The sequence below is a fragment of the Euprymna scolopes genome, chromosome 39 (genome assembly GCF_053919585.1).
Source record: "Euprymna scolopes isolate OS-2025 chromosome 39, ASM5391958v1, whole genome shotgun sequence".
Lineage (NCBI taxonomy): Eukaryota > Metazoa > Mollusca > Cephalopoda > Sepiida > Sepiolidae > Euprymna > Euprymna scolopes.
The window spans coordinates 33,349,695-33,370,137 of record NC_136520.1 but is presented as its reverse complement, the minus strand read 5'-3'; the positions used below and the strand labels follow the sequence as shown (position 1 = coordinate 33,370,137).

The 20,443-nt window shown below is 31.2% G+C and overlaps 1 protein-coding gene across 6 annotated transcripts in view; it reads left to right on the top strand.

The window, feature by feature from the left end:
* Nucleotides 1-20,443, top strand: part of LOC145263728 (nostrin-like) — a 605,851-nt gene that overhangs the window by 468,930 nt on the left and 116,478 nt on the right. Inside the window, exon 1 of one of the 6 annotated variants that reach the window (XM_080120705.1) lies at nt 18,467-19,526. The exons of the other annotated variants lie outside the window; for them this stretch is intronic. Within the exon in view, the coding sequence (XP_079976831.1) occupies nt 19,491-19,526 (36 nt within the window). The 5' untranslated portion in view covers nt 18,467-19,490. Of the gene's footprint in view, nt 1-18,466; nt 19,527-20,443 lie in introns of those variants that run through there. 6 annotated transcript variants of the gene reach the window in all.

Here is a 20,443-nt window from a genome sequence, read left to right as displayed (position 1 = left end):
GTATGTGTGTGTGTATAATATATGAGAGTCGTTCCAAAAGTAAAGCCTCCTATTTTTTTTTAACTCAAAAAGTTGAAGAGTTATGAAGACAGAAGTTTTACCATGAAAATGAACAACCTTTTTGTGCTCTAGAATTTATTTTTCTACATACATACATTATCAATGCACTTTTGCCAGCGATGAATGATGGCTGTGCATGGACGTCCGGAGTGTGCTTTGTCATACGAGGGTTGTTCCAAAATTAAAGCCTCCTATTTTTTTCTTAGCTCAAAATGTTGAAGAGCTACAAAGACGGGAGTGGTCCCGGTAAAAAGAACGATCTTTTGTGCTCCAGAATTTATTTTTCTGTATAGTCATCACCATTCTGAATATATGAGTGTCATTCCAAAAGTAAAGCCTCCAATTTAGTGGTAGTCATGGAATGGAAATTTCATGACTGCTACACTGAATCCCATATCCTTTTTCTGTTTCAATCCTTTTTTCGTTTTCTATGCCCCTTTAAAATATTTTAATCTTTAATATATTTTCTATGCGTGTGCTAAATAGCAAAATTATAATCAATCCAAAACAAATAGTTTACTAATGATTTTCCTCTGAGGAGATGAGGCTACATCGAAAATCCATGGAGTAAGGAAATTACTTTAAATGCATTCCTTGTTCAAACAATTTTTTTTTTGTTTTGAAAATTATATTTTCTGAAAGAAATTTAAATATAAAACCTGCAATTTTTAATTTGCTCTATCTAGTATATTAAGCAATTTTATTTGGCTGGGATTGTCTTATATAAAAAAATATTACCTCTCAAAAATATTTTATAAGATTTGAAACCACAAGATTGATTAATCTGTGATCTAATTCATCTCGTAATTTGTATATATATATATATATATATATATATATATATATATATATATATATAAATGTGTATTTATCAAAGTTACATATGGGCAAGAAACGCATACAGACAAATCTTCTGAGATAAGTTTATTAATACAAAGATTAAGAACGTTAATAAATAGATATTTATTAAGCTGCTAATCATAATGGGATTATCTAATGTATTGGGACATTTTGTTGTTGTTTATTTAAAACCAACATGTTTTACACTCTAATAATGTAATATATAAAATACCCCCCCCTCCGCCCAATGATTGCATTACCCTATAATGTGAGACGCAGGGGACTGTTGCCAACCAAATAAAGATAACAAAGGCTATCAGTGGTGGATGCCATCTCTTTTATAGTAGTGAACCAATGAGCTAATGGCTGAAGTCAAGAAGAAGCTTCTTCAGCCATGTTGAACCTCTGACAACATCACAGGAAGAGGTGAATCTATAGTTGTAAATCAGACAGCCCCAAAAAAAAAGTAATAAATAAATAAAACGCTCCACATTCTCTACTAACCTGAGAATCCTCCCTTCTGATGCCTTCCCTCTTGGCTCCAGTGGATAACACTTGCTGAGAATGGAAATGGAGCAATCAAAAATTGATATGACTATATTGTTTTGTTATTGAATTATTAATTCAACCAAATTGTTATAAAACTTTGTTATGTGTGCTGTGTTTGGTTAATATTGTTTTACTCTCTATAAAATAAATGAATGCAAATAGTTTTAAAAATCTATAATTTTTTTTAATTCATGAAAATTTACAAAGAATCTTAGAGTTAGTTTCCATGTTTAAATACTTTCGAATGCGTTTCAAATTTCGAAAAATCACATTGTTTTTTTTTTTTTTTTTGTTTTTTTTTAACTGTTAGTAAAAGATTTAAATGACTAACTTGTTAACGAATAAACCAAAATGCATTCTGGTGGATTTAATTTTGTAATTAAGTTTTTTTGTTTTTTTAATAGTATTTAAAATATTTTTGAAGGTCTACAACCTGCCTGTGGGATATTGTTTCAAGCCTCTTCATGAATATTTTTATTTTTTAAGAGTGAATAACTAAAAATAATCCATAACGAAAGGGCGGATTATTTCAGGAGTATATATGCAAAAAAAAATGCTAGGTTTATTTTTGGTGTCTTAGAAAAAAAAAATCCACCCAATATTTTTGCTGATGAGACTTTGTTTCAAAAAACTATATGATAAAATTATTGTCCAAGACTCAATGTCTATCACAATAAAAACATCGTTTCCGAAACGATCGTACAATTTACAATATATATGGGCTGCCTGTTTTGTTTTTCTTGATGACATATTTCATTAAATAGTACAGATAATTTGTGTGTGCATATATATATATATATATATATATATATATATATATATAATTTTTTAATGCAATCGCCCAATATCATTCTTGCCACTGCTTCCAATTTCAAAAATTGTTGCAGACAACACAATGAACATAAAATCAAAGACTATCGATGTGAGAGGTTCTGCACATAAAAAAGTTCTCCATTATTAAAATTGATTCCAATAACAGTGAAAATGATTTTAATACTTTATTAATACTAGAACCAATCACATGGTCCCTGCTAAAACCTCACTAAGCATCCAAAAATACATGCTCTTTATTCCAGAGCCTCTGAAGATGGCTCTGGAAGGAATCAAAAGTACCAGTATGAATTTGCCATACAAGTATGGCAAATTCATCTGCCAGTTTCAATATGAAACTCAAAGATTAATCAGTGATTTAGAAATATATATATTTTAGTAATGTTTTTCCCGATATTGATGCACTTATTGATTTCATGCTAAATTCCCAATTCAGGTTCCGATTCTTTATATCTACATATAAAACGATTTTTTTTTTTTACCCCGATTACCGTAAAAACACATGTTAAATGGGCATATGTTTTCTCAAACATAAAATGCACACTTGTAGGGGTGATCTATAGATTTTAGTTTTACTGTTAGTTTAAAATCAATAAATATTTATTATTTTATTATTACTACTACCAGCAGTGGAAGATATTGTTTTCATCAAAATCAAATTAAAAAAAAAAATGATAACAAAATTGTTTTTGGCATCGAAAAATAGGCACAAATTTTTCCCATACCGATTCTGATACAACCAAAGTTTTGATTTTTCTGATTCCTGATTCTTATTTGATTAATCATTCCTAATATTATCAAATATTACAGATAACATCGGTATATATTTTCTTTGATCTTTTATAAACTTCCAATTAATTTTTAATTAAATTTTAATTACTACATAATATATATAAATATATATATATATATATATATATAAGTTCAGATATATTGATAAAATGAACTTTTTCAAAAGTGCTCAATATAAAGTAGAGCTTTAAAAATAAATTTATACAAACATTAAAACAACCCATGCAAATTAACTTGCATTTCTATGCTAAGTGCTCAACACCAAAGCTGAAACAGTAGTTATTGTCCGAAAGAAAATCAGAGATATGGATAATAATGGCTCCAATATCTATACCTTTAACTTTCTTTCAGACAATTTACTTATTACTTTACTGCTGCGGTCGCAAGTACAGAAACACAAGTTAGTTTGTGTATGCTGTTTTAATATTTATATAAAGTTATCTATCTATCTAGCTCGCTCTCTCTCTCTCTATATATATATATATATATATATCTATATATCTATATATCTATAAAAGTGAACGTGTCTGTCTGTCTGTCTGTCTGTGTGTGTGTCTGTCTGTCTGTGTACATTTCCCTACGCAATAACTCTGTCAATTTTTAGTCTATAGACTCGAAATTTGAAATACCGGGTACTGAGATTTGGGAAAATCGATGTGACGGGTGTCAGCCAGAAATTTGGCTGTTAAGGGGTCAAATTTCAACGATTTGACCTTTAAGAACTCTACCAAACTCCTCAGACAATTTTGGGTCTAGACACTTGAAATTTTAGAGATAGGTTCCTTGAACCTGGATCTAACTTAATAAAGTGATTTGAGCCCGAAACTATAAATTTTAAGGGGTCATAATAGGGGTCAAAGTTTTAAAAAATTAACCATTTTTTTTGTTTTTTTGCTTTTTTTGCACAGCATACACCTCCAAACACCCGAGCAACGCCGGGCACCCCTGCTAGTATATATATATATATATATATATATATATATATATATATATATATATATATATATACACACACACACAAATTATGTACGGCACAATCACATTGACACACTGGTTCTCACCAGATCACCAAAATAAAGCAACGTTGAGCCTGGTCAGTACCAGGTGGGTGACCATTTAGGAAGGCTAGGCACTGTATGTATCTTCTGGGAAGGTTGGGTTTGGGGCCAGCACCCACACCCCCCAAAAAAGAACTCTTCACTTCAAAAACGTCTACAAAGTTGTAGATGGCCTATGCCCCTCCAAGGGCTCAAGGCTATGGATGGGTACACAAAAATTGACTTTGTTTGTGTGAGTAATGGTCTCTGCCAAACTCCTATCAATTTTTGGTCTACAAACTTGAAACTTGATATATAAGAACCTGTGGAACAAATTTGATTTGGTCTTTAGCTGGTAAAAATAACTGCTAAGGGGTCAAAATTGAAAAAGATTTGAACTTGGTAGGCATAAATCAGATTATAGTGCTCTTCTACACATGCGCAAATATGGTTGTCGGTTCATTTTTAACTACTTCTTATCCATCTGATGATAGCTCAAACGGTAACAACTAAGGATGGAGCACAAAATATTTTGGTTTCGATTCTAGCTGATGGCACCCAAGTCTTTTTTTTATTTTTTTACTTTTGAAATCACTAATATATTGGATACAATATAATAAACAATAGCGTATTGCTCTATAATAATAAATATGAAAACTGTATGAATTAAAATATATTTAAACATATTTTTATGACTGAGCTATGTCAGGCGACCACTACTATGTATTGGGTACAATATAATAATCAATAGAGAATTGGTTTTACAATAATAATTGTTTATTATTGGTTTTATAATAATAATTGTTTATTATTGGTTTTACAATAATAATTGTTTATTATTGGTTTTATAATAATAATTGTTTCTGTATAACTTAGAGTATCATATTTAAGCATATTTTATGATCGGTCAACGCCAGGCGGTCTGCTAAGCCCCCTCTTTGGGTAGAACACTGTCGTAAATAATCTCATCCTTTACTTAAGTGGCTGAAAAAAATATGAGGCTCACTGTTTGTTTGTAAACAAGCGATGGACGAATGTTTGTTTAAAATAGACGTTTGTGAAGGTTGCGCAGCACTCTCCCCCTCCTCCGTGGGTCGATGGGTAGAACTGCCAACTGTCAACGCGATGATTGTAAGTTCAATCCTCAGCTTAGGAAAGGTGCTAGACTAGCCGCACTTGTTGTGATACAACGAAGCAGGACTGTATGTGGATGACTACAAATATGTATATATATATATATGTGTGTGTGTGCATGTATTTTTTACAGTAAGTAAAAGGCTGTAACCATTGTAATATTACTTGGTAATTTTTTGGTAAAAAAAAAAAAAAAAAAAAAGAATTGTTTTGCTAACAATTGGGATCTTTACATTTGAAATAATTTATTTGTTTGACATTTTATTTTGTTTTCATTAAAAAATCTTTTGCTTCAGTGACCTAGATTCTTGCATACAGACAAAAATAAAACTGTTTATGGGTGCGATTCGTTATTATGAAGCCTCATTCTTTTTTTAATTCTTTATTTAACGTTGCTAGCTACTCACTATATATTTAACGGCTCTACCTTACCCCGCGTCACCCAGGAGTCATTTTACTTTTATTTTTGTTACGCTTTTTTCTGCTATCATTTCTAATTATAGCTGTCTACAACATTAGTGTGGCACAGCACTTGTTATAAATGAAAAATGTTTGCCTACAAAAATCAAATAATTTTAAGAAACAAATATGCTAATATTTATTTGATTTTAAAACTCCAGACCAGTATAAATCCACTTGATGTAAGGGGGCTTTTATCATAATAATATAAAGGAGAGGAATGTAGAATTTCTTCAAGAGAAATCATCCTTGATTCAAAATCACAATAACTATTAGCAATGGGGTGATTCCAATATTTTTCCCAATTCAGATACAATTACCGATTCTGTACTAAATTCCTGATTCCGATACAATTACTGATTCCGATTCTTTATAAATCTCTAAATATTTAACTATAAAAGTGTTATTTTGTCCTGATTACCGTAAATTACACATGGTAAATGTGTCTATATTTTCTCAAACATAAAAACACACTTGTGATGGGGGTGATCTAGAGATTTTAGTCTTACTGGAAGTTTAAATGAATAAATATTTATTATTTTATTATTACTACAAGCAATGGAAGATGTTCCTTAAATCAAATAAAAAAGATAATTTAAGGAATCGGTTGTCACATCGGAAAATAGGCTAAAATTTTTCCAATTCTGATACCCCAAAAAGCTCTGAATTTTCCGATTAATCACCCCAGTACTAATAACTATGAAAGTCCAGATTTATCAGGTGCTTGCTTGGATTAGCCTTCTCTACATCTGCAAGACCTTGCTGATGAGAGCTGCAAATCTCAAAAGGCTGGTAGTCTTTTACCTTTATTGCCTGCCTGCACCGAATTTTGCAGGTTCGCTGGCACTATTTTGTCTCCAATACCCAAATCAGGATACGATGCAACATCATTCGCCTTCAACCAAGCTTATTTAAAGAGGAGACTTAGTTGGTTTGGCCATGTCGCACACTGCAACCCAGGAGAGTTCATCCATGAATCAATAACTCCATAACCACTCCAAGGTTAGCAAAGATACCCAAGAGGTCAGCTCAAGGCATGGTTACACACCATCAAAACTGACGTCAAACCTAGCTCTGGGTCACAGATCTTTGATGTTTGCCGCTCATCTCGGGACTGACTGCCAAAGTACAGAGGTGTGTGTGTGTGTGTATATATATATATATATATATATAAGTGACAGTGTACATTTCCCTACACAATAACTCTGTCGATTTTAAGTCTACAAACTCGAAATTTGATATACAGGGTACTGAGATTTGCGAAAATCTTCATAATAAGTTTTCGGCCAGAAATTTGGCTTTTAAGGGGTCAAAGTTCAACGATTTGACCTTTGAGAACTCTACCAAACTCCTCCGCCAATTTTGGGTATAAACAATTGAATTTTTAAATATCGGTTCATTGGACATGGATCTAACTTTATAACTTGATTTGAGCCCAAAACAATAAATGATAAGGGGTCATAATAGGGGTCAAAGTTAAAAAAAAAAAATTGACCTCTGCGGTATCTACTAAATTACTCAGACAATTTCTGGTCTAAACATTTGAAATTTGACATAAAGGGTATTCAGAGATAGGGCAAGTTTTTTAATTGGTTTGGGTCGAAAATTTGAGTTACCAATATATAAATGTATGTATGTTTGCCTAAAACTTTCGACAGAGGCGACGGAGTTTTACTAGATCAGTATAGTTTTAAAGTTCGAGCTTTCAGACGACAAATATCGGAAAATTGGCTGAAAACATCAGAAAATAAAAGAAACAATAATAATAAAGCTAACATTATTAAAGCGTTTATATATGTTGGCTCAATTTTTATAGTTTGCAATTATAATACCAACTAGAAAAGTAAAATTAAAAAAAAAATAATAAAAATAGAAAGAGGAAAACAGGGTAAAAGAGAAAAGGGTGAAAAATAATCCGAAAATAATTATGTATTATTACTTTTAAATAAAGGCAATTTAATTTAATTTGAAATCAAAAGAATGAATAATATATATATAATGAATCATGGTTGCTCCAGGGTAGAAGTAATGAATTTACTTAATCTGACATGTTTTGGGTCGCCAGGATGACAACTTTAGAAACCCTTCTCAGTTACTGTTTGAACAGGTCACATGACCTGTTATTATATTTCGTTGGTTTCTCCATCTTGCAAACAAAATGGCAGATTTTAATTGGGGATCATGTCTGATCTTTATTCAATGTCGGTAACATTCTCGGTTTTTATATAATTTCTATTGAAAAAAAAAAAATGAAAAAGGTAAGAAATTAGCATTATGGGTCACAGCTACTATTTATTCTACTTTGATTTTATTTTAAAATTTATAAACTGTGACATCTGTATTTATTTATTTATTTATTTATTTATTTTGAAAAAAAAAGAGAGAAAGAAAAAATAGAGAAAGAAAATCTAGAATTTTAAGAAAATCGCCATCATCTTAGTAACAACCGAACTCATGTCAGAATTTCCAAAACTACCTGGCAAATATACCCGGTGAAACAAGTGCAGAAGAGATTAAAAAAATTGCACTTAAAGGGACGGTTAGAATCTTACAAAGATCTCTCGGTTGGAATGTCTGAGATAGTGTGCGAATGTCAGTAAAATGTAAAATAAAAAACATTGAGATGTTTTTCTAAAAAGTAATATGTCCCCCATTTAATTACCTCCCCCCAAGGTAATATTTAGACACAAGATTGGTTTTTAATGTAGAGCTCTCCAAGTATGGATAATCTGAATTTGAACAAAAAGTTAAAATTGCCTCAGTCTAGAAGGATTTCTCCTTCACTGGTCGAGGAGAAAAAGCATGCAGTGTATTATCAAAACAGATGCTACGCTTTGCTTCTATATTTATCCTTCTGGATAATATAGAAGTACAGAGACTCACCATTGTACTGTTTAATGTGTTCACGGGATGTATGTATGGCAGACATTATATAAATTAAATGGCAACGTTGCAAAATAAGGGTCAGTTTTTCTCTAAATGCTTACAAAGACTTAACCAAATATTAGAGATTAGGTTGAATCAATATAAAATAGGAGGGGGCGAGAGAAATGCATAGTCGGCCAATAAAAACAATTAAAGTAGAATCTTTAAAAATTATAACTTAATCTTAGCACTAAAGTATATTTTAGCATGCATTTTGTGTCATGAAAATATAGATGAAAAAACTTGGAGACAGCTTAAGTATGATGATAATAGATATTAAACCACTCGTGACACTTTGGATTGGTAATTGTTAATATATATGAGTACTGGTATAGTTTGTGGCTTCTGCTGAGACTGACTTTTAGTAGGCGTTTTCTGGTAGTTTACGGACGATACACTTAGCCAATTAGAGTGCAGCAGACGACAATTGGCAATTGCAAATTAAGTAAATCGTAAAATTCATTAAGTTAAGACAGTCGTTTAAAAACTGACGATTCAAAAGGCAAAAAGAGATGTAAAAAGTTGGCTTTGGTTTCACCCTAAAACAAATGAAAAAAAACTATTTCTGTTTTTTTTTTCACCCTAACTCTAACCTTGTTTTCAAAGCTGAACTAGCACAAATAAAAAAAAAATTAAAATTAAACAAACTTTAACTTTCTCACAAAAAAATTATAACGATTGTTTCATTGTATCTTTAAAAAAAAAGTTGGGACTCCTTGGGCGTTGAGTTCCATGGCGACCAGCAGAAAAAATAATAGTCGCTCCCTTAGTCCCCCCCTCCTAGTCAAGCCTGACGCATGCGCGCGTAACATTTTTTATTTACTGATGTTGCCATAGTAACTAAACGATTATTTGTCACTTTTACAAACATTTATTTATTTTGAAAAAAAAAAAAAAGCTTTACTCTTTATGAATATTAAAAGAAAAAAGTTACTAAACATTTATTAATAATTTCTCACTTTTACAAACATTTGTTTTTAAATTTCTTTTTGAATGACGACTTTTATCGACTTTTATTTTTAATAGTATTTGCAGATGGGTATGCTGACAACAAATATCAGTTAAATTTTGCAAACCCGAAGTTTGTTACAAAAACGTTTTGTTTTTGCATCATTCAACAATGTTGTTCATCCGCGCATGTAAATTAAAAATATTTCATATATATGAGAAATAATCAGTAAATAAATGGTTTAGTTATTTTTGTTTTGTTTTTTTTTACATCAGATCCACCTCCACAAATGTTAAGAACGGCTTTCAGAATAAACACCCTGAACTTCTACATGCTAACGGATTTCGGAATAAACACCATTTTTTTTTTGGGGGGGGGGAAATATTTACAAAATTTAACTGATATTTGTTGTCAGGATACCCATCTGCAAATGCTATTTAAAAAAAAAAAAAAAAAGTCGATAAAAGTCGTCATTTAAAAAGGAATTTAAAATCAAATGTTTGTAAAAGTGAGACATTATTAATAATAATCGTTTAGTAACATTTTTCTTTTAATATTCATAGAGTAAAACTTTTTTGCAAAATAAATAAATAAATGTTTGTAAAAGTGACAAATAATCGTTTAATTACTACAGCAACGTAAGTAAATAAAAAATGTTACGTGCAGGAGGGGAGACTAAGGGAACGACCATTATTTTTTTCTGCTGGTCGCCCTCGAACTCAACGCCCAAGGAGTACAAACTTTTTTTTTAATGATTTTATTTTTTCATAAAATTTTACATATGGTAACTTTTTCTTTAAATGCCATCTCATTTTGATTTTGAGGTCGGGATGTTTTCATTCGGTATCTTCCAGGTTGGAAGAGGTTAACGAAAAGTCAATTTTAGCATGGGTCGCAAACTGTACCAGTACCATGTTATGAAATACTGGTATATTCACAGCATTACAAATGACAAAATATTTATGACATATAATAAATGTTGGCAACACATGCATTTTGTATTTTAGATGAAAATGGATATCATGTTGATAGGATAAGGGGTCTGTATATCTATTTATATATAAAAAACACTTTATGTGTGTCTGTGTGTTCGTTCTCTATGGACTTTGTTTTTTGTTTTTTTAATTTCACACTTATGTGTGTGGCAGTGTTCTTAGATAGGTTTTGTATTAGACTGCCTACATTAAGTATCAAAAAATCTAAATATTCTGATTAAAAGAAAGAACAATCTGATTTTGACAAAGTTAACACCCTTATACAGCCTACCATTGCAAGTGCATTTGAGAAGCTTTATCACCACACAGGCAGAAGGGCCCTGTGTATAAAATCAACAGTAGGTTCTTTGATAAGACAAAAGTGCATTCAAAATGAATATTTCTGTTAAAAGCACAATTGAACCATGATGCTTGGCTTTTGCACTTTAAATTATTAATTCAAACCATTATATAAAAATAATTTTATAAAATTAATACGTTCTCTATAGTACAATGTAATCTATAATGTATTGTAGACTAAGTCACTGTGGGGAGGCATCCTCTCAGTGCACCACAGTAGGTCCCCGACTAGAGCAGGCAATCAGTTGATTTAATTGAAAACTGTTGATTTTACTGATTTCGATGGCAATAAAAGTATTGGAAGTGTGGAACATTTTTGATCCTATATTTTATTATTTAATTGGAATTCATTATTGAGATAAGTATTGTTGATTAATTTCATTTATTATGGGTGTTCTTTTAATGTTTACTAGCTGGTAAACCCAACGTTGTTCAAGATTAAATGAAGATCAAAAATTAATTTTATTTATTGCGGACTATTATCCTCATCTTTTCTTAGTTGTTTCACAACGTTTCAGCCAGCTATTACTCTGGCCTTCGTCAGATGGTAACCGCGACGGGATAGGAACTCCGAATTTTCTGACTGCATCTACTGTAATTACTGCCTTCCATAGTTGTTGTTGTCTGACCACGTTTTGGCCAAGTAAGCCTCTGGCCGGCTTTGGGGAGGATTGAAACCACTGTCTTCAGACAATTTTCACCTGGAACCGTAGAGATTCAACGTCTCTATCAACTGCGCCACAGGCCCCTTTAGTTTCAATTCTATCCAAAACCAGCCAGAGGCTTAATTGGCCAAAACGTGATGAGACAACAACAACTACGGAAGGCAGTAATTGCAATGGATGCAGTTAGGAGATTCAGAGTTTCTATCCTGTCACGGTTACCACCTGACGAAGGCCAGAGGAATAGTTGGCCGAAACATTGTGAAACAACTAAGAAAAGATGAGGATAATAGTCCGCAATAAATAAAATTAATTTTTGATCTTCATTTAATCTTGAGCAACGTTGGGTTTACCAGCTAGTAAACACTAAAAGAATACCCATCCCAGGACAGGTAAGATGAATTCCTCAAACAAAAGTTTTTCACCACTTTTATGCATACTTTATAAAGATTAAAATCCAGATCAATTTTTTTTTTTATTTGACTAGGGTCGTAAAATACGCTTAAATATGATATTTTAATTTGTCTAAATTTCATAAATATTATTATAGAGTCGTGATTTCAAAAGTTTTTTTTTTTTTAAGTATTTAGGTGCCATCAGCTAGAATTGAAACCAAAAACAAAACTGTAGTATCAAACTGCACTGCACCAACATGACCTACGTATGAACTGATTAAAAATTAAAAATAAACTAAGATGAATGTACAAAATGTATAACGATTTTTTTAATTTTGACCCATTTTTGATCCCTTAAAAATTATTTTAACCGACTAAAAATCCATAAAAAAATCCAATCATTTGCGGCTCCTTACGCTGCACTGCAGCTTTTAGTTTTGGTAGAGATAGAGTTGGAAAATATGGAGACGGGCAGACAGACAGCCTTTTATATATTAGATTTGTCTTTATTCTAAATGATGCCATTTTTAAAATTTTTCACATTGGTTGATGAGTTTATTTTTATAAACATAACACAGTCCAAAAGATAAAGAAAGACTTCTATAACATCTCATGTGCTTCATTAATATTTGGAAACTATGAACTTGTGATGGCATAATAGACAATTTCTCTTATTTCTGTCTTTGTATATAAAGCAGGAGACTTTGTTGGTTTCGTTATATTTAAAGAATGTGTCAGAATTTTGGGGTTAGCAACTGTGAACCAGTGCAAGTAAAAAGTGTCAGATGACAGGGATTTGGCCAAGGAAAACTCGAGGGGAAGTGATAAAGATGGACTCAAGGGAAAGAAGAATAAATAAAGACATGGCCAGAGATAGGTTAGGTTGGAAATCGATTTAGGAAAGCCAACATGTGAAACTGAATATAATGCTGATGATGACCAGAGATTGCCACTCTGCATAAGCTAAAGCTGCCGTGGACTGAACCAAAGCCAACAGAGTATGGGTAATTTTGAAATACTCTTTTTCCACTGGAGGCAGGAATAACTGAAACGTCCTGTGCAGTTCTGGGTGGTCCACTCTCCAAAGCCATTGCCTCCTGTTTTTTGGATGGAGTAAATTTATTACTTACTGCCTGGGGCGCTCCTACTGAGGAATGCCAAACGTACTTTCCAGGCAATTTTTAATAGACCAGAATGCTCTTCCATTAGGGGGGTTTGCTTGATTCTCCTGGCCTTCCTAAGCTTGTGTCGCATCTTCCTGCGGTGGGAAGAAAGTAAATAACAGCTCTTTATAAAATATTGAGCCTTCTAGATAGTGAATAATCTGAAGGAGATCCAGACAATTTTTACCTAAAAAACCCCGGATCTTTTTTTTTTTTTTTTTTTTTTTTTACCTTCAATTTCCCTCTAGAAACATGTTTTGTTCTGAATAACATGTTAAGTTATAAAGAGATACCATTTTGAATTTAATATTTTATATATATATATATATATATATATATATATATATATATATATATATATATATATATATATATATATGGCAAATCAATGTTGGCTAAAAATGTGTTAAATTAAAAATCAATTTCCCTCTTTTCTCTTCCATTGTGTCCGCCCCCCACCACCACTCACGTAAAAATAAAAATGTGAATAAATAAATACTTTCATTTAATAAAATATAATATCGTCCACTCTCAGTAGCGTATCGGGTTTTTAATCTTGACACACTGATAAATTCTTACTTGTCTTTCCACAAAGACAAAGTTAAACACAATGTTAGTTTTAAGGTGCGTGTGGAAGATGGAAAAGAGATCCAGCTCCGAAAAAAGAAACACTTTCCATTGTGAAAAAATTGAAATTACTTCAGTCTGCTCAGAGATAGAAAAGATGAAATGTAGTGTCAGAACAGATACTACACTTTGCTCCAAACCAAATGGCCGCATTGATAAATTTAGAAAAGACAAAACTGGTGTCTATGGATAACTCAAGTTTATGTATATATAGTGACCTTGGTGAAAGGCGCTGATAAAGAGACTATTTGGAATATGCAAAAAATAAAATCATGATTATAATTCTAAGTAGTCTCTGAAACGATCGTACACCTAATCATTGTTGACCAAATTCTGGTAACACTACTAATAAATAAATAAATAAATAATGTAAAGCAATTTATTTGTGCACTTCTATTCATGCTTTACACACACACACACACACACACACACACCTAATAATAATAGAATCCATAAAATATTTAAGCTATGCATACAAGTTCCATTCTGCTGAACACTGTTATGACGGTCAATTGTTCACCAGTTTGACACAATAATAGTTTATTCCTCATCTCCTCATGTAGTTGTTAAATGTAGCCTTATTGGTTAGAATGCTCAGACTTGGAGTTAAAGCTGACTCCTGTTTCCGTGTTTGAATCATGCCATTGGTTTGAACGGTTACCTTTACACTGTTCATTCTATAAGGATCAAACGTTTGTAGGTTATAATTAAATCTCTCTCTCTCTCTCTCTCTCTCTCTCTCTCTCTCTATCTAGCTATATATATATATATATATATATATATATATATATATATATATATATATACTAGCAGATCCGTCCAGCTTTGCTCGGGCCCTATGTACTGTTCATAAGGTTATGTGCATATGTATATATTAAAATGTGTGAATATGTAAAGTAATGCCTTTCTGTATAATAGTCTTCCTTAACTACCATAGAGAAAAGACAGACAGACATTTTCACTTTTATAGATATATAAATGGATAGATAGATTGGATGCAATATATAGTAATGATTTAAAAAGTATTAAAAAAAAAAACTCATGCGCTACCACCGAGAATCGAAACCAAAACGTTCAGCTCACGATTTATTTTGGGCTTTGAAAACATGTTTACTGCAAGGCTAAAAATTTAAATATAAACCAATAGCTGCTACGTTATGCATTCGTAATGCCGGTGTTCGACCTTCACCTGTCAAATTTCATTTTTTTTTTTAATTTTCACATTTCTGCACTGATTTTTCCAGACTAAAATCCAGATATAAAGTTTTGCATGGATTCAAATACCTTATATATGAAGTTTCATGTCTGTAGACCAAAAAACTCTAGGAAGAGTTTGATAGGCAAAATTTGTTAAACAAAAATACATACGTATACATAAATATATATGGAAACAATTTTGTGTTTACTATAAACTTTTTACACAAATATTATGCAAGTATAAATCATGTAGAATATCTGCATGAATATAATTACACGTAATAGTTAACAAAAGATGATTATCCCATTAGAAAACTGAAGCAACTAATAGGGAATTAATTAAAATTAATGTTTTAAAAAATATGCAAATTAGCTAGAGCTTTTGCTAGTGAATGCAATTCCAGAACCCATATATAAGAAAATTGTATTTTCTTTTTAAATAAATAGAAAAGAGGGTTTTTTAATATGAATATCAGTACACACAAAAGAAAAACGAATTTATAGGAGTATATATATATATGTGTGTGTGTGTGTGTGTATATATATATTAGTATTGGGACGATTAATTGGGAATCAGAAAAATTGGAACTTTTGGGGGTATCGGAATCAGAAAAATTTGTGCCTATTTTCCGATGCCAAAAACGATTCTGTTAATTATCTTTTTTTCTTTTTTTTTTTTGTTTACGGCAAAATCTTCCACTGCTGGTAGTAGTTATAAATTAATAAATATTTATTGATTTTAAATTAACACTAAAACTAAAATCTATAGATCATCTTCCACGAGTGTATTTTTACGTTTGAGAAAACATCTGCATACTTAATGTGTGCTTTTACGGTAATCTGGAATAAAGAAAAACTCTATTTAGAGACTTATAAAGAATCAGAATTGGTAATTTAGTACGGAATTGGTAAATATATTGGAATCGTCCCATCACTAATATACGTATATAATTGTATGTATTTAGGCAACATATTTTCGTTAAGACAAACGTTATTAAATAACATTTCTGCTTTATGAAGTTTGATTTGATTTTTCGGATGGCTCATTTAGTATTTTTGTCATATGTAGGATCTATAGGTTTTATGTTCCATCCTTTGCAAGTACTTTCGATTGATTTATTCAGTCATCGTGAGGCAAGTTATTAGTCTGGTTTGTTCATATCTGCTGAATTCATCAAACAGTGGGACAATGTATGGCTTTTTAAATATATGCAAACCAAATTAACATCATGTCTGAAGATGAATGAAGCAATCGAAAGTACTCTAAAAAAGATGGAACATAAAACCTACAGATTTTACATACGACAATTTGACAAATACTTGATGGACCACTCGGAAAATCAAAATTAGACTTATTAAGCAGAAGCATTCCATGTTTGATAACGTTTGTTTTAATATATACAAATTCCCGGTTAATATTTCCCAGAGGTGAACAAACCAATAAAGTTTTAACGAGTTTAATGCAAGAGTGCTCAAGTAGAGCAAAAATATACTTTATATTTATTTTACATAAGCATTTATATGTTGCTACACATTCATGAGTATGTTTCGGTCAGTTAGTTACAGAAAACCACTGTATATATATATATATACTAGCATGGGTGCCCGGCGTTGCCCGGGTGTTTGGAGGTGTATGCTGAGCAAAAAAAAGGGGTGACCCCTGAAAATTTATTTTTTTGGCCTCAAGATAAGTTACTTTTCTACCAAACTGGATATATTTTTCGTATTTTTATTCAATGTAACATGTTTATTCAGCTCGAAAACCATACAGTGTTTACCGATGTATTGGAAAATTCAAGATGGCGTCTTAGTCCCTCTTGAACACGGTAAGTTTGGGAAAAGGTGTTATAAATAAAAAACTGAATAAAATACTGTTAAAAACTCGCTCAATATGTTACCGTGACATAGGTTGACATATATTCGGCGGGTTTTTAATAGTATTTTTTCTAGTTTTTTATTTATAACACCTTTTCCCAAACTTACCGTGTTAAAGAGGGAGTGAGGCGCCATCTTGAATTTTCCAATACATCGGTAAACACCGTATGGTTTTCGAGCTGAATAAACATGTTACATTGAATAAAAACACGAAAAATATATCCAGTTTGGTAGAAAAGTAACTTATCTTGCCTTTGATAACATGTATTTGTTATATATTTGGTTTTTGACAACTTTTTCGAATTTATGTGTACAGTAATACAAACCCGTTTTTCGAGCTGAATAAATATGCTACATTGAATAAAAACACGAAAAATATATCCAGTTTGGTGGAAAAGTAACTTATCTTGCCTTTGATAACATTTATTTGGGTAATCTCCAAAAATACCGTTAGGGCTTACAACATGGCCGCCAGAAGAGTCAACAAAAAACTGCGAATAAAATATATAAAACTCGTAATTTCTGTTTTTAAAGTGGGTTGTCAATTTTCTTTATGAAATATACTTCCAAAATAAACTATTACAGTCGTTTAAAACATAATAGAAGTATTATTTTTTATTTTTTAAAAACAATGTTTACAAAATGTCTACGAACGTGCGTAGACATTTTGTAAACATTGTTTGGTTGCCATAACAACGTGACGGTAGTGAACGTGTGTGTGTGCGTGTGTGCGCGTGTGCTTGCTAGTACTACTATTAAGTTTGTCGGAGCGTTTGATTTCGTGTAGTTTAGTTTCGTATTTTTTTAATTTGTGAATAACAAGTTATTAAAAAATTAAACCCTTCCAAGATGGATAATAAATAAAGCCATAATATTTTATGGTAAAGGTAAGAGCGTAGAAACCATTGTTTTTTAGGAGATGTGATTATTGGATTAACCAATCAGAAATCGTCTGTGGCACACACATCTCTGTTTTTATAGATATATAGATAGATATAGATAGATATAGATAGATAGATAGATAGATATAGATATATATATATATATATATATATATATATATAATTAAAAAAATTATTAAATTAATTTAATTAAATTATATATATATAATTTAATAAATGCTCCAAATTTGTTTTGTTTTCTTTGAATGTCTTTTATTTGAACAAATTCCGCACATTTATTAAATTATTATTATTATATTTTGATGGTATATACACAACTGAGCTACTAGCCCAGCTTTTGTGCGATTAAAGGAATATATATATATATATATATGCGTGTCTGTAACCTTTTTTCTTTTCATTCACTATTTGACATTTTAATTTATTACTCCATTTTTTGTTTCCTTCGTTAAAAGCAACCTTTTAATTATTTTCTAGTCACAGTCCAAATGGAAATGCATGTCGTCTGCCCCAGAAGAACCGATAGCTGTTTATAAACCACTTCCATCTAATGGTTCAACCACCATGATCACTTAACTTTTTTTTTTGTTCCTTTTTTTCTTTTCTTTTCTTTTTTATACGCTTCATATGAACTTTGACCTTTGTAGTCAACCAAATGATTCAGCCAGTAATACAAATGTGTATGACATTTTTTGTGGAAAATTTCAGAGATTATCTTCGAGTCTGCAACTATTCATTGTGCAACTTTTAACTGCTGGATTTCTTTCATTTTTTTTTTTTTTTTTTTTTAATCTGATCAACAAAATTCTTCATTGTTCGCTTGGATTTATGTGACTGTTGGAAACCAAAATTGCATGTGCCGCCAACATGAACTCACCAAAACTTTTACCATCATAAAATTCTCTTTTAATCCCATTAAATCCCTTTTTTTCTTTCTTTTATTTTTCGAAACCCTTATTTCAAAAAGAGTAAAAATTTTCTTTCTGCCGCTTCCAACAACACTTTGAGATTTTTAAAAGGAACAACACAAATATTTTCAAAACGATTCCAAAAAATAATCTAAAATACCATATAATTGATTAATTTACGTAATAAATAATTCAGCATTTGACAAAAATTTTTAATGTTAAATTAGCATTCAAAATTCATGAAAATCTTAAGTGGTCAATTTAAAAAGCCTATAGGCGGAACATTAGGAACTTTCAGCGGATCTCCTGCTAGCTTGGAAGGCCGAGAGCAAACTTAACGTGTTTTCTCGAATATTGCCAATGGAGAATTGCTCATAGAGCAAAGTTAATTTACAATGGTCTCTGGCATGTGATTAACTGATCAAACATAACGAGGAAGTTATGCATGGCAGGCCCAATCACTCCACTCATCTTTACAGCAATCAGTTGGAATACAAATCTATCAAAGACCAGCATATTTTGATCGCAAAAATAATTTCTCTTTTCAATAAAAGGATTATTTGCATTAATACCTACAAATTTTTTATTTAAAAAAAAAAAAACCCAAAACGACAAACGTTTTCTACCAAATTGATATCCTGGAGACAATTCTCGTTAATTATCTCGTCGTTCGTTTCCAAAATGGATCAGCTCAGATAAACGATACCTCAACCATTTTTTTTTTTTTTTTTCTCGCATTTTGGTTCGGATTGCAATCTAAAATTGGATACGTATACCGCAGAAATCATGGAGCTATAAACTTTATTCGGAAATTCTTCGACTTTCTTTTTAACGTTCAATAAATCAAAGCCATGAAGCTTTTGGGGCTACAAAAATATTTCTCAAAGGTAAAGTACTTTGTTCTTATGTCGATTTGTACGTATAACTTTTTTTTTCTTTTTTTTCTTTTTTTTTTGTGTAGAGATATCTATTCTTATTTCAATTCTGAAAAACAGCTTAATTTTCTCATGTATTAACAATTAAAAAAAATATTGAAAATGGATTATTGTTATGAATTTTTGAGATGAGGATTGATTATTCATATTATTTGGATTCTTCGGACTACTGTTCTCATCTTGAGTGTTTTTTTTGTTTTTTTTTTCACAACGTTTACCATACAATTACGAATCGTTTACAAGGACCCGTGACATAGTGGATATGGTACTTAGTAAAATTCACTTGTGAGTTCCGATATTTTAGAAGGTGAGGGTTCAACCCTTAGTGCGAGCGACACTCAAAATACAATTTTGAATTACTTGGGATTTCTATCCCGTCATTACTGACAGAAGGAGAGCATGCTAACCCTCGTGGATTAAATAAAAGGTTTTGTTTAAAATTTTGTGCAGATTTACGAGTTCTAAAGAAAGATTCCTCAGTTCAACAAGATACACCTTAAAAAGGTCGGAGTTTACGTTGACTGAAATGTTGTGAAAAATAAAACTCAAGTTGACTTAATCAATGAAATCGACAACAATTGTTTGATATTCCATAGTTTTATTGGTCTTTTAAAATTTCACTCTAAAAAGAAACGAATTCTTAATGAAGGGAAGAAATTAAATGATAAACATGTCAGAAAAAAAAAACAATAAATAACTGAAGGTGCAGACATTATTAAATATTTCAATGTGGAGACTTGAATCATTATTAACAGATTCAAAACTATTTCAGAGAAGTGTTTGGAGGCATATCAAACATTTTAGGGTTATTTAATGCAAAATCCAATCATTTTGGTAATGAAATCGACAACAAGTGTTGATATTCCATG